The following is a 15,739-nucleotide window of genomic DNA, read 5'->3' as shown; positions in this document are numbered from 1 at the left end:
TCCTCATAACAAATCTAGAACAAATTTATTTCTTTCTCATATTTAAAAATCTTAGAGTTCACATAAGAAGGCCTCCATGTTTCCAACACTGCAAATCAAAATAGTGTAAAGGAGGCTATAACCATGTACTTATGTGCATTATTGTTCATGTACACATGAACATCACATGTTCACGTGCATATGAACAATAATGCAATTATTCAATCTTACAGAGTGGTCATTTTTAGAAATTCTTGGGTTCTTGGACTTCTACAAAGGAATATTTTTCAGCGTCTTAGACATATATTGGAGAGAGGAAAAATAAATCAAAATTTGAATAGGAAGGATTTTATTTGCATCTTGTCCAGAATAATGGGTGATGGATTTTGCTGTGTTACCAATCAAGCTATCTTTCTTCTAAATTGAAGATCAATTATCACAGTTAATGAAAAGTTTTGTAAGAACGTGTTCTTATTTCCTGGTACTTGGGTTCTTTTTTCTACTTCAAAATGTCGTGAGCACCTCTAAGGGCAATGTGGCTAACAACATTTTGATATTTTCTTTTTAACTTTTAGTGATACTGCCTTAGCCAAACATCACTTGCTTTCTCAGTCGCTCCAGGCAGATGCAGTTTCTCACCATGAACTAGATCCTGAACAGGAAGGGAAAGCCACTTGCTTGGGAGCTCTTCCCTTCCATACAGCAGGAACAAAAGGTGCCACTAGAGATAACCCACAAAGCACTCATGGGTCCTGCTGAGCTTCCTGTAAGCAAACCCTGTCTGCTGCCAAAAGTTAAAACTTGCTAAAGTAGAAAACAAAAGACAGATACCCATTTGCAAGGAGAAAGACTGGGCTTGTTTTCTTACTCAAACCCAAGATTTTGAGAAACTTTACAAATGTAACAGCCAGACACAAAGAATGTATATAAGCCAGTGACTGGCAATATTTATCCCACCACTTAAAAGTTTAAAGAGCTCTTCTGGATCCAGAATTTTGACACTAAAAAAAAAATAAATTTGGGAGGACCAAGAAGAAGAGCATTCAAGTACGACACATTACCATTTAAAACATACTGTAGAAGTGTCTTGTTTTCATTTTCCAATTAGTTGCTCAATCAGGAAGAAAAAAATCCCACGATTGTCATTATTACTCAATATGCTTGAAATCACTATCATTTTTCCATTATCATTAACATTTGCATTTAGTGCTAGTAGAAAAAACACATTTTTTTTCAAGAAGTGGCTCAGTTCTTCAGACAGCATCCACAGTTCCAATATACTTCAGGAGGCAGCTGTTTTAGTCCTAATCTCTGAAAAGGAGGAGCTAAATTAATTTAAAAAATTACAATCTTAGATTAATCAAAATTTGGTTAGCTGGGCTACAGCCTGATTACAGTCAAAGGAATGTCCAATCAACTAACTTAACAGATCTAATTGTTATCAAGATGTCAAATTTCAAATTAAGAGCCACTGCTCACATCAGGGAAATTAAACTTACTGGAAGGTGAAAATGTCCTCTAAGTTTGAAAGTTATAAGAACTCAGCCACAGACACACACTAAAGTCAGCTCCTTTGAGGGTTTTTTTATTTCAAGTAATACCTTGATATTCTCACTTCCATCACTGTAACAGTGTAAATGGTTTTGCACTTGCTTTGTACTCCTATAGCAAAGCAATGGACACGTTTGAAAGGAAACAACAAAAATGAAGAAAGGGGCATACTCAGTTGTTATGGTGCTATCCACTGTGCCACAACCCCAGACAGGAAGGCCTTACACTGGGGCTAACACCAAGGGGTTATGAAATAGAGGGGTGAGAGGAGAAAGCCAGAAGCTAAATCAAATTTTACCCTTCCCTGTCTTCTGCCTCCTGTCTCCTCACCTCCTTCCCCACTAATCCAACAAACCATCAGGCTTCCAGAGGGTGTTGTATTTGAGGAAGGCAAAATGCTGAGTTTTAACAAGTGGCATGGGTGGTGAGGTGCAGAGCAGACACTGAAACTGTCACACCTCAGAACAGGGAGAGGCAGCTCAGAGCACACCTGAGGTGAGTGAGGAGTCTAAACTACTAAAGAAAATGGAGAAAATAAGAGGAAGTAAATAAAAAAAATTAATCAGGTCTTAACCTAAAAACTGTGTAGTCTAGTGGCTTCAGCAGGGTAACTACTGAGAAGAGTGATAGCAAAGCAATTACTTGGTTCTCTGCAGGAGTAACTACCCTGCCTCCAGACTGCATAGTGCCCTAAGCTCAATCACATTCATTGGACCTTAAACATTTATATTCTAACTACTCCTAGTTCTCTAAGGGCAATGAAATCTCATATGCACAAAGCTGATTAAAGGACAAGAGGCCAATAAATAAATAAATAAAAACAACTTAATTTAAACCACCGTAATTTACAAATGACAAAGAGAAAAAACCCATGACAGCCTGAAGCCAGAAGCAGCCCTGCCCAACTAAAATATGGTAGGATATGAGTACAAACATCTTGCAAAGTCCACCCACATTAATCTGTGCTAAACCCACAGGTAGCAAACTATTTTTTTCTAGTCTCTTAAGTGGCATGACATCCAGGCTTTCTGGAGACTGCCATCCAACCAGCAGGTTTCCTATCCAACCTACAGCCAAGAACAACATTTAATTAGCATGTTTAATTGATCTTGTTAACTGTTAGGGTGGACAGCTTTGATCTCGCCTGCTGATAGCTAGTTTAGGACTACAAAAGAAACTGGGGCTTTGCATAATTGCCAAGCTTTCAATGTGTGTCTTTTAATTCCTTCTATTTCCCAATCCCCCTTTCTGTTTCTGCTGCACAAGTGCTCTGGATAACAGGAAGCAAAGAACATGCCATCATTTATTTTATCATTTATTTGAGCATGCAGGCAAAAAAAAGGAAGATGTGGAAAGGGAAATTGTTGCTCCTTCACCCAGAAACACAGGAAAAGGCCAGGAATTACCACAGAGAATCTGGCCTGGGCAACAATAAATTAAGTACCGCATGGCTGAGGGCAGCCAGCACCAAACACTTCAGTGGAAGATGCAGGACACACTAAACATGTGTGGGATAAGCTGCTCCCAACCCCCCTTGAAAGCCTGATCCCACTTTCTGTTGATTAGAGGCTGCTTTAAATTCCAGGACAGAGGGTTTAAGAATTTCAGTGGCTTTCCACCATGCTGTTTTATGTTTGTTAATAGGCTCATCCAAAAAATTATTCTTCTGCAGGAGACTCATCTTAGTTTAGAGTGAAGCCAGCAAGACCTAGATTACTAGCTTGCGCTCAACCACTATGAGACTGTGCCAATACTAATAGGAAGAGAAACTTCTGAGGACATTTCAGTGCATCCTAAAATATCTAGCAACCTTCAAAATAGATCCTAATTGAAAACAACTAAATACAAGTATGTTTAATTCATTAACTACCTCTCTAAAAAACTGTTTTCCTGAAGGATCAAGCCAGTCATAAGTTCTACGGAAATAAATGTTCGTAGGTGGTGTATAATAGGTTCCGAGCAATGTACAAAGCAGCTCTACATTTCAGCCAAAGAGTGTCAACCGTTTTCAGAACAGCAAGCCAAACCCTCATCAAACTGAATTCAGCTGGAGCTTTGCCACTCAGCAGGACAACGACTTGGCCCACCATCCCCATGGGAAATCTTTTTCTAACTCAGACTTTCTTCCTGCTTATTTCAAACGAAATCTCCTTTGGATCAGGTTGAATTTCCACAGATAATTAGTCTTGCACTAGCTAAATAAAACAAGAGTTATATTGCTTCTGAGCAGCAAACTGAATAATTACAACAGGGTTAAAGAGAAAAATTCTTATTTTCTTTCCCAGGGGGAACTTAGGAATTAACTGTTTAACATGGTTGAACTTTGCTGTTGAATCTTCGTATTGCACAGCAACAGAGAGAAGTATCACAGTGCAGTCACCTCAAGCATCTGTAATCATGGATGAACTGTAGTTCCCACATAGTGCTAAAACAGAGTTCTTCACCTAAAAGCCTGTCTTTTCTCACCAAACCTTTCTCATGAGCACACTGTGGTTTTGGTGGTTAGTTTGGGGATTTTGGTTGTGGTGTGTTTTGCCTTCTTTTGTGGGGGTGTGTGTTGTTTGACTTTTTTTATCCCTAAACCCTTTTCTAAAGAAGGTTTCTTCTTCTTGCTGCAAGATGATGAATATCTGGTATTCTCTGTCCTTACACCAGAAACTATAGAAAGCCAGCCAGCCCCTTCATCTCCTGCCTACTGCTGATACTGTCTCAAATAATGCTCACTTTTGGTGGCTTGGGATGGAGGAGGGGTTTCCCTAGGAATAAGCTGAATAAAGCTTCCTGTTCAGCTAGAGCAGGAAGTGTGCTCCAGTACTGCCTTGCACACAAAGAGTGGAAAATACTTACTAAACAAAATAGCAGGAGATGAAGTATAAACTGGATTGTCCTTCCATCACGCAGACAAATAGAAAGCCATACTCCCCACACCCCCAGCTCTCTTGCATTAATGTGCCTAAACTCAGAGGGGGGGAAAAAAATAAAAACACACATATGTATAGGCATTGTGCATCAAAATCAAATTATTATGCTGTGCCTTTAAAATCAAACACTGAAGGATTTTAAGCAACACTAATTAGGAGGTAGCATTTCCTCCCTCCCACAGAATCAGTTTGTTCTTGTTAAAACGGGAGGTGCAACTGGCCAAACCCCATCCTGCTAGTGGAGACACTGAACCAGAAGTCGTCATTAGGTTAATCTCCCAGCATCTCTCTCAAATCACCTCTTCAGAAAGAACTTAAAATAAATAGCAGAGAAGATGGAAGGGATAGCCTTCCAGTCTGTCAAACCATTGGGATTTACAGAAAAGAACAGCAATAACATTTTTTGCATGAATAACAGCAGATGGCAGAAGACAAATATTAATGGAAAAAATGTCCTTCTTCATGCCCTACAAAAACAATGACTGTTTAAGGCCCCACAGCATTTCCCAAGAGCTGGCCTTGTAATTCATGCAAGATTTCTCTACAGCCATCATATGCCTTTTAACGAGCTCTGATCACTTCAAAGAGGAACTTGTCCTCACCCACCCTGATGTTTAAGGGCCAAAAGTGATGGAAAAACTGCATCACCTGATGCTAGGTCACAGCTACAGATGCACACTGGTAGAAAACAAAAAGCTGTTAGGCAAGTCCCGTGGTGTAAAACACATTATGGCAGCTGGATGCTGGAAACATATGACAAAACATCATGCAAAACAGCAACACACACATAAGCTTAATGAAATCCTGATGAAAGACTGTTAAAAAAGTACTGAATCTAATTAATTCTCTAGACATGGCTAGTGCAGCTCAACTAAGGTCACAAGTACTGCATACTACACCTAAATTTTATAAACCAGCTTGAGCCATTAGTGCCTCCCATCACCATGAGTTATAAACCAGTCATCAGCCCATAGGGCCATGTCTCATCATATTTTGATGTCCCTTCTTGGGGCACAACACCCTGCTCATTATGCAAAGCTCAAATACATGTCAGGAAAGCATTTTACTAATTGGCCTTAAAAATAGCCTTGTATTGAAATTGAGTCAAGCACAAGTTTCTCGGCTGGGGGATATAACAAGAAACTTCTCTACCACTCTAAACAAAAAGTTAAAGCGAGCTAAACCAAACCAGAGAAAGCACAGTCATTCTAGCGAACCCCTGAAAACTCAGCCATTGCCAAGACTGCATACATCTGAAAGCTACCGTCAAAGTCTTGAAGCAGACATGAAATTAAACTCTCCAAACACGTGTGGCACACCAGTACAAAACCCTCAGACAGGAGGTCTCCCAGCTGAAGGGCATGGCAGAATTCCAGAGATGGGGAAGTTTACCCCTAGTAAGGGTTGCTAAGACATAGCACCTACTGCACTACAGCACATCCATAACCAGTTTGCCACATGGGAAAGCTCTCTCCCATGTGGAGCAGCAAATGGATGTTCTTGAACTAATGATTCACTACAGAATACTGGGGAGTATGTAATATCAGAGATCATCTGAGACACTTTTACCTATTCATAGTCTAATATCTAGATCTAGGAGCGTAGGGATCCTACATAGGATCCCTACAAGGACACTGCACAGACAGACCAGCAAGCACAATCAATGACTGCAGAGAGTGACTAACGAGACAAAGAGCTTTGTTCTGCCTGCTTTCCCTCCCTCACACCCCTGCCCATGCTCAGCGAAGAACAAACACTGATGGACCCCTGTTATCTGAAGGGTACTGCATGTAAACTTTACTTTGAAACAAAATTATGATATTGCAAAAATCATGATAGTGCAGAAATAAAAATCAAAAAAACACAATTTCAGAGTATGTACTTTTCCAAACACCACAGACACACAGCATATCTTCTACCAGCTGCCAGTCTGCAGCTACTTCCCAAAAATCAGCTGTAACACAGATTTTAAGTTAAGTTTTCTAGTCCTGTCCTGATCTTTCCCATACAACATCACACCGGGATCTCAAAAGTTGTTCTGAGACCTTCAGTTGCAAGAGGAAATTATTGCCTGGGCCCCATAAAGAGAACAAAAGCCATTTATTCAAGTAGAAATTACCTGTGGTTTGAAAAGCAGGTGTACAATGTCCTATCCCCTCAGCCTGAATGCAAGAGCAAATTACTTAAGTCATCTGACACAATGTCATGCTGAACCCGTGTGTGTACTTGTGCAGCACAAAAGGTGCAACAGTTTACAACATCTGCCTCACAAGAAAGGGTTTATGATTAGTAAAAATCTAGTCAATGGGAAAACAATTATACAATCCTTGTTGTTCTTACAGTCCTGCACCAGCAAACAGCTTACTCCATGAGGCTTCAATATTTGAAAGGAAGAATCCCCCTTGCTGATGTTCCCAAATAAAGACAGCACTATTAAACCACTCTCTTTGTTTTGCATATACTTCCCTTTAATGTCAGGAACAGGGTTAAATTTGCAGACAAGCCTTGACAGCTTGTATTACAGAGATGTTTGTGACTCTGAGTGCCACTGAGCATCCTTCCTGATCGCCTTGACCAGACTGCAGTATCTAGAAAGACTGTAAGTATTGTCATGGCTTCATGTGCAACTTCATGACAATATTCTACACATTTACACAGACTACACATCAATTCCTAGTGACTGAATAGATAAATAAAATAACCTTCCTTTAGAAACAAAACAAAGTACACAAACCAACAAACAACAACAACAAAAAAACCCAAAAAAACAACAACAAATCAGAATCAAATAATTATTAATTCTTGTAGACTTAAATGGATGAGATCTTTGAAATGTGAATATAGCAGCAGCAACAATGAGATTTCAAGTACCAAAACTGAACAGCAGAGATGCCACTTCACAAAGAATTTAAAGCCAAACAGAGAAAGCCAAACAAAAGAATTGCATCCAGTTTTGGACATCATTGTGACAAGAGCAAAGACCATCAAATTAAAAGCAATAACAGGCTTAGGCCAAAGAACTGAGTTATAACAACAACAAAAATTCATGAATATATAATTTGTGCAAAAGGATGACTAAGAAAGAATACAATCACTAAGAGTCTGACGCATAGAATTTCAGGGTTTGCACAGTGCAGCAGTAGCCTTATTTCGGCATTGCCTTTATATACATTGCATCAGTGTATGATAATCATTAGAGTCCTATTTAAACAGAGATTAATAAATACTGCATCCTATCAGGCAATCAGTTTAATGTACCACTATACTACAAGTATCCCCAGTAATAACACACATGCATTTCAAGTGTGACAGCACCATGCCACACCAAATTAATATAACTATACTGGCATAAAAGGTTATACTTGTCTTGGTGAGGAAGAAATGGTCCTTCAGTTTATCATTTATCACAAAGCATCAATAAAGTAAAACTGGTTAGCACAAAACTTTAGCCTCACACTTTAAAACCACAAGGCTTGGTAAGGATGATAAAGGTGTCCTCCTTCAGAGAAATCACATACTCAAGTATACCATAAGGAATAATTCTGGAATGAAACAGGTAAGTTATCCATACAGGGTTCATACCCTTTAAATCTTATTTCTGAAAGGCCTTCCTTATCAATTTTGCTCATAAGTACGTAATATAGAAAGCAAGCTTTCTACTTCCATTCAAAAGAAAACTGTCAGTGGTCTCTGAGCAGCAATTCTGCTTAGGCTCGGTTTACACCTTATACAGCTGCCACAAAAGTTGCAACACAATTCTTTGGGTTCCTGAATGTTTCCAGCACATTGAGAAAGCTAAGCTGATGTTGCAAGCCATCTCCCACATTGTCTGTGGGAGCTTGGTCCCGCATAAACAAAACTTCATGTACCAGATACAATTTTTACTGGATCTTTTCTCCAAAGTTGGACCAAGTTCAGGAAAAACAAAATAAAATGCATCTTTTCCTATAGCTCTGTGTAGGTGTACAAGTAGTCACTTCTAAGGGCCACTTAACAGGCTCTGAAAGAAACCTAAGAACAGCCTCCCCATGCTGCCACTACTTAGGAATCTGAGGCCAAATCTGCATCTTGCTGCCTGGGCTCTGTATGAAGTTGAAATTTCAAGTTTGAGATCAGCTCTGCACAAAGAACAGAAGCTCGAGAGGACCGAGAGACACAAAGCCAGCTGCAAAATACATCCAGGTTTCTGTTTACTGAGGTCTTCCCATGCACATACAAAAGAACTAATCAGGCATGTGGGCTGAACTGTCAGAAGCTCGGCTGATCCCAAGTCTAGCGCAAACCCGGCATAAACACGCAAACAAACTCCCCCGGGATCACAGCGCTCTCAGCTCCCGGTGCTGGCGGTCCGCCGCCCCCGGCCAGCCCGCTGCCCGCCCTGCGGACGCGTTCTCCCCGCCGAGCGAGGGCTCCGCCGCGCAGGAGCACCGGGGAACACCCGCAGCCCCCAGTCCCGCACGCTGACACCGCCCCTCCCGCACGGGACGGCGACATCCAGGGCCGGAGTCACCGGCACGGAGCCCGGGCCCGGGGTGTCCCGGAGGGGGACGGGCAGCGCCGGGGCCCGGGAGGAGCCGCGGCGGGACCGGGGGCGGCCGCCGCCCCTGATCACGGGAAAAGAGAGACGGGGATGCTTAAGTTTCCCTCCTTCCTTTCTAGTTTTAAATAAATCACAAACTGGAGCCCAGCCCGCCACGCCAACAGCCCCGCCACCGGGCGGCCGCCCTACCGCCGCTCCTCCCGCTCCCCGAGCCGCCCCGCCGCCGTCCCGGGCGAGCTGGCAGCGGCGGGCGAGGGTGGTACTCACGGATCTTGACTTTGCGGTGGTCCAGGCGGGCGAGGAGCTCCTCCAGGGCGCCGAGGCGGCGCTGGAGCCGGGCGTTGCGGTGGCACAAGGAGTCCGCCTCGCTGAGGATCCCGCCGAAGATGTCGCCGGCGCAGCGGGAGAGGTCGGAGAGCTGCATCAGCAGCGACACCAGCGCGTACGAGCTGACCTGCTCCAGAGTCCCGAAGAGCGGCACCGTGCCTCGGCGGCGCCCGCCGCCCCCCTCCGCCGCCCCGGCGTGGTCCCCCGGCGCCGGGCCGCCCCGCTCCGCGCCATCCCCGCCGGCCTCCTCCAACCTGCACAGCTTCAGCGGCTCCAGGGTCCGCAGGGGGAACGGCATCGCGGCCGGGGACGGGGGGCAGCGCGGGGCACGGCAGCGGCAGGGGTGGCGGGGAGAGCTAGGCGTCCCCGGAGCCAAAAGTCTTCATCCGCGCAGCGGCCGCCGTGACAAAAGTTCAGAGAGAGGAGAGGGAGAGGGAGAGAGAGAACAGCACAACAACAAATGAATCGGGGCGGCCGGGCTAGGCTAGGCTGCGGGGCTGGGGGGGAGCCGCGCCTCGGCGCAGGGGGAGCCCCGCGCGGCGCCCATGTGCGGGAGTGGCCCCCGGAGGCGGGAGCGGCCCCGGGAGGAGGGAGGGGATGGGATGGGAGGAGAGAGGAGGGGGAGCGGAGCGGGGCGCAGCACCGCCGCACGGCGGGCGCGGTGAGAGCCCGGGCCGGCCGGGAGACAGGAAAGAGCACGGCTTTCTCTCCCCGAAGTGAGGATGAGGCGGGGAGGGAGGGAAAGAGGAAGCGTGGGAGGGGGACTGAAGCGCCCTGGATGCGGCCACAAAGGAGGAAAGCCAGCCAGAGGAGGAGGGGAGAGAAAGCCCGGACCAGCTCCACCTGGGGAACCCCGCGCCGTTGCAGGCACTTTCCTGAACGCACCAAACTCTCAACCCGGAAAGCGAGAGCTGGAAAAAGAGGAGGAGGGAAGGGAGAGGGGGAAAAAAAAAGCCTCCGCGAACCTGGGAAAAGTAGGAGGCCGCCGCCTACCTGTGGCTCCCCGAACTGGAGCCTCACCCTTCCCGGCCAGCCAAGGTAGCTGCTCCCGGGTCGGCCCCGCGGCGCTGGGTCCAGCCGGACTCCCCAGGGAGAAGCCACCTAGTCCGGCCTCCTCTGCTCGCCGAAAGGAGCCAAGCGAGAGAGGGGGCGCGTCAAGCCTCAGCCCTCTCCCCTGCCGTGCTGTGGGTCGGGCCAGAGGTGCTGCTCCAAGGTAGGGGAAGAAGAGCAGCCTGTCTGGGAACGGCGGGTTCTCTGTGGTTAATTTTTAGTAAGACTGGCACTAAAGTAGGGGAAGAAAAGTCTGGCCCGTGACATCGAGTGTAGCAGCCCCGAACGTGGCACGTAATGCTGGTGTGGCCCCAAGGCAGGTTCCAGCCTTAGAAGCCCCCGCGCTTTGCCCGCGTAGGACACAATCAGCTCTTCATGGAGATGACGGCTCTAATGAGCTATTCCCCACAGAACCAATTTAGCCCACAAGCAACTGTCAACAGCTGCTATTTAATTTTAATTGGACAATACTCTACTGGCTCTGGCTCCTGCTATATGATAAAGAGAGGAACCCAATCTCTCTCTCCTTGTGGGAAAGGGCCCTGGGGAAAAGTGGTTGTATAGTTCCTTCCTGCCTTATAGCTTGTTCTGGCTCCTGCTGCAGCTGGATATATGTCATGAAAGAAAGAGAATCAGCTGGAGAGGGAAAGGTCCAGGGATGTATCCATATTCATTAGCATCTTGAGGACAGACAGTTTATGTAACAAAATATTCTGCAACATAGTATGTATCATCCGTAGCTTCAGCGTTCCTTACTTAAAGGAAACCTGAAGAAAACCATTCCACCAGCAGTGCTTCAGAAATTCCTCGGTGCATGGAGAAGTATGGGAGCTGCAGAGAGACGAATACAAACCAAAGGCTTGGTGGCACACTCGAGAGTTAAGATTTACAGGAAGTGCTTGTAAGGGTGACAGTCATAGGAAAACTTGCAAGTAACAAATTCTTCTCTTACATAAATCAAGGCAAGTTTTCTTCGTTTTCCCTGGCCGGGGGGGGCGGGGGGAGGAAGCAATGCCATCTAGTGTTAAAAAAATAAACAAAGCCTCCTTTCTTAACACCTCTGTCCAAACAGGTTACCAATGGATAACTTTGCAAGTTGGAATGCTCCCACTGGTTTTGTGTTACAGACAGTACCACTGAGTGCACATGTGCAATATTTATAGAAACTGATGAGAACAACATGGTGAAAACAGGCAAAAGGGTGTTTAATCAGGGGCTTAAGCACATAAGGAATCCAAAGAAATCATTTTGTGATGGGGAAGCTGTCAGGATTGATTATTAGAGGATGGGAAGCAGTCATCTTGCAGTATTGAACTCTCCTGGTTTTATTTTAGGACATAATGTCTTCATTAATTCTTAGGCGTGTTTGTTTGTGGTAGTCATTTGATAAAAAATGCATCCTGTTCATTGGCACATTTGAATGGAGAGGAGTGATTCTTTGTACATTTTGTTTAAACTGCAGGAGTACCACGCATGAGGTGGACTTCAATAAAAAATACACAAAGTAGGAACAAAGTGAGCAAAGAGGTCAGTCCAGGTGTCAGCTGACACAACAACACATCTGCCAGGGTAGATGTCATAAGGCTGTGTGTTTGACTGGAAATTACTAATTTTTAAGTTTAGAAATAGGTACTGTCAAAAAGGTACATTTACCAGTCTAAATTTTTTTACTGAAAATGCAGATCACATCCTGATACTGCAAATATTTTTGCATGTTCTTCTCTGTAAGTAGGAAAAGATACTTAGAACAGATGTGAGCACAGGGAGAATAACAGCCAGAAATCAAAGCTTTAGACAACACTTAAATGCAGTAAAGAGCCTTAGCTGCTGTGAGTGAATGGGATTTCACTGCCAATGAAGTCTGCTTTACCTATTTCACTGGTTAGTTTGTTTGCAAACTGTAAAATAAACTACTGTGACAGCTTGAATATTTCTGGTGGGAATAATGTATCATAAAAAATAAGGTGTTTTTAGGACTGCCAGTTAAACCAAGTTAAGAAATAAATCTGAATTTTAAATGCACTGATGTTCTTGAAATATTCAGTCTCTGTGTTTATTCCAGAACAATATATTTTTTCTCATTAATTTATATGGTCTGTTTTTCTGAGATGGGTTGTTACCACATGGAGTACTCAGAAAAGAAAACAAATGTAAAAAAAAGGTCTGAAAGGTGAAGATCGGTTAACTAAAACCAGTAAAGGGTGGTCTCAAAGTTTGTTTCTTTCTGTGCTAAAGGAAGGGATATAGGAAAGAAAATGAAGCTTAAATACTTAGAGAGTTGGAGATTTAAAGTATTCATCATGCTGGAAAGGAAGCATTTAAGACTTCTACATTCAGCAGAAGTACAGACTTTCTTAGGGACACCCCATCTCCCTCAGGTAGCCATGCACATTGTCTGTTTCCAGAGATTAAAACTGGAAAATGTTTCCTTTTCTGGCAGAGCTGGGAGGATGCTCCTGACCCTGTTAAATACTCCTGCAGGCCCAGGGGGACACTGAGTCAAGGCAGGCACCAGTGGCCAGACGGTGACCACCTGGTGCTGTCCCTGCTGTCCAGCAGGACACTGCCCTCAGGTGAGCCATCCTTGCCCTTGGGTGAGCTCATCCCGACCCTGTGTACTCACACAATGCAGTTTTTTGGCAATTCTGATGTCTAACTGGTGGGAGCAAGAGGCTGCTTTCCATGTATCCACATCCACTGGAGAAGGAGGTCTGTGAGCTCAGTGGGCAGCAGTCACTTCCACTTGCACAGCTAGGCCTGGCAAGTTCTGGTGTTCCGGGTCTCAGACCTCCAAATACCCTCAGTCAGGAGTGGGAGATACTCTCAGAAGAGGAACAGAGCACAGAAAAATGAGAGACAAAGGAGAAAGGTAGAAAAAAGGACAGCAGAGACTCCACTAAATGTTTCAAGGCAATATTTATTGCATTTTTAATCAAAGTTCAAGTTCACTGAAAAGTTCGTTTTGTCTGAATTGTCACTTTCATCCTTCAGCATTTTAAGCCTCAAGTAAAACTACCAAATTAAAGACCTAATAACTTTAATGTTCTACTTCAAGAAACAGAAGAAAAGTCTTGTGGGACTTACTCATTACCCACTGCAGAATGAACACTGCTCTTCCCTCTTCAATCCTTTTGGGCTCTCAGAAGCAAGTGGTGAGCAGTAGTACAAAAGCCACATGGCCAACCATGTAACATGAGGCAGCTCTTCCTGAAATTGTACTTTCGTGCCAAGAGGGTAGTTTAGATGCAGTCAGCTGGGATCACCAAGCTTATCCATTGTATTTTAGCCCACAGATTGAAGATATTTGCTTGTGTTGGTGAGGAAAACCCAACCAAAATGGATATGCAGAAATAACAACAGTGTAACTTGTAGGGGTGGAGGAGGAAATTTCCTGGTCACTTTCAGAGCAGCTCTAATGAGCTCTTGTTTGTAGTGCAGAAAGCAAGCTCTATGTCCAGGACACATAGCCAGCTTACATATTTTTGACTTACTTTAGCTGTTGTGCTGTAGAAGTTTGGTGTAAGCTTAACACAGAGACAATTCTGCAAGAAAAGTTCTGATATTTTATTCTTTCTTGGTTAACCAAAAGTATGTGGATGCTTTCAGTCTTACTGGGTCACTGGACTCTTTTAATCATCACATAGTTAATTTCTCTTAGTAGAAAATCTTCTTCAAGGAAACTTGCATAAGATAGGCAACAAATGGGAGTAGATATGACTCCCAAGAAAGTCAAATAGCACCAGAATTCTTTCTGTCCCTCATGACTACATACTTTTTGTGCATTCTATAAATGTCAAATTATAAAATAATTTACTGCTAATAACGTTATAGCTGCTTTGCTGGGTTTCTCTAAACTGCAACACTACTACATTAGGTCACAGATCACCTTTGCCCGTCTATGCGGCAGAACTTTCAATCCTTACTTTTCTTCCAGCTTACGAATATCAGGAACTGGTATTTTTGTGTGCTTGAGTTCATACCCAGCATGGCCCAAAAGAACTCTGTCCAGAAAAGGAATCTTGTGGATATTCTTTTAAAACTAAGCAGAACTTCTCTGATGATGACAGGCATCTCTCTGACACAGGTTACTTACAAGATCCTGTTTCCCTGAACATTAATAATTTCTAACTTTTGTGAACCCTAAGCTTTCCATGTCTGGCATATCCCTGGATCACACACCTACTTGAAGCCTGGAACTGAGCTGCATTTTCTTTTTCATGCTGCAGAACTTTTTTCGGATTTTCTTCACCACGTTATTGTCAACATTAAACAAAGGCGGTAATGTAATTCCAACACCTTCAAGCCTGTTATTCAAAGAACTGAGTAGATATATTCACACTTTCAAGGTAGATGAGTACAGTGTTTTCTTGAGCACTCTCTTAAAGGTTAGTGGTTTGTTGCACCAGTGCCAGTGATCTTTTCTCTTTTCTCAGTCCTAATATTAAGCTGGAATTTATTCTTCAAGTCTGCCCAGCATGTGGCTTAGACCTTGGATTGTTCTGCTTAGCTGGCACAAGCTTTTCTGAGCTACAGTGCTCTGCTTATCTACACAAGTGTGAGAGTCAGCACGCTGTGTTCAGCCAGCCTATAACCTCTCCAACCCTTTCCCATTTTTCTATCTATACAGAGCTGTCTTTGGATAAAAGCCATGCTACTAATGGTGCAATGGAACAATCAAAGCTAACTGCACTGGCAATGACACCGTGGAGGAAGCAGTAGTTGTGATTGCCTAGGGATATGATTCAGCTGCGCACTAAGGATGTCTAATAGCTCTTTGCCTCTAAAAGAGGAGCTCTCTGCTTCCTTCCTTCCATTCCTGCTCACAGATGCATGATCTGAAGCTTGCTCTGCAAGCATCTGAAGTCATCAGTGTAGAACGGCTGCAGCTCTGCTGCATAAAAAGAGGCAGCTGACATTCTGTGAAAAAATTCCATGAAAATGTACTCTTTGCACTTTGAGACACAGCAGTATGTTGGATCATTCTCAGTGGAGCTGAACAGTGGAGGCAACAGAGATGTGACTAGAAATACGTGCAAGAGATCATAGAGCTGAGGAAAATACAACTGTAGCATAACAGGCCCTTCATAATTCAAGTGATCATCAGAGGTTTTTGGACCTGGTATTCAACTGAGTGGAGTGGAAAAACAGAGACTGCCAGTCACCATATTTGTGTGGAATTCAGAGGCAACCTGTCTTTAAGACTCCAATTCTTGGAAAATGGAAAAAATCCCAACCTATATCTCCCCAAAGAGAAACCAAGTTGCTGAGAAATTCTCTCAGTGGGTCAATAATAGTACTCCCTGAGTTGCCATACTAATTTTCTTCATTTGGTTGAGGTGTTTCTGTGTCTCCTAACAAAGTGCATTCTGTG

At 44.0% G+C, this 15,739-nt stretch overlaps 1 protein-coding gene across 2 annotated transcripts in view; it reads right to left on the bottom strand.

Moving 5' to 3' along the window:
• NHSL1 (NHS like 1) overlaps nucleotides 1–9,705 on the bottom strand; it is a 177,835-nt gene extending 168,130 nt beyond the window's left edge. Inside the window, exon 1 of one of the 2 annotated variants that reach the window (XM_058836377.1) lies at nucleotides 9,259–9,705. In XM_058836377.1, the coding sequence (XP_058692360.1) occupies nucleotides 9,259–9,616 (358 nt within the window). In that variant the 5' untranslated portion in view covers nucleotides 9,617–9,705. The remainder of the gene's footprint in view (nucleotides 1–9,258) is intronic. The other variant, XM_058836378.1, reaches the window with a different exon arrangement.
• Between the last annotated feature and the right edge of the window lie 6,034 nt (nucleotides 9,706–15,739).

Source organism: Poecile atricapillus, chromosome 3 (assembly GCF_030490865.1).
Source record: "Poecile atricapillus isolate bPoeAtr1 chromosome 3, bPoeAtr1.hap1, whole genome shotgun sequence".
Taxonomy (NCBI): domain Eukaryota; kingdom Metazoa; phylum Chordata; class Aves; order Passeriformes; family Paridae; genus Poecile; species Poecile atricapillus.
Note: the sequence above shows the minus strand (reverse complement) of the source record. Positions and strands in the feature narration are given on the sequence as shown.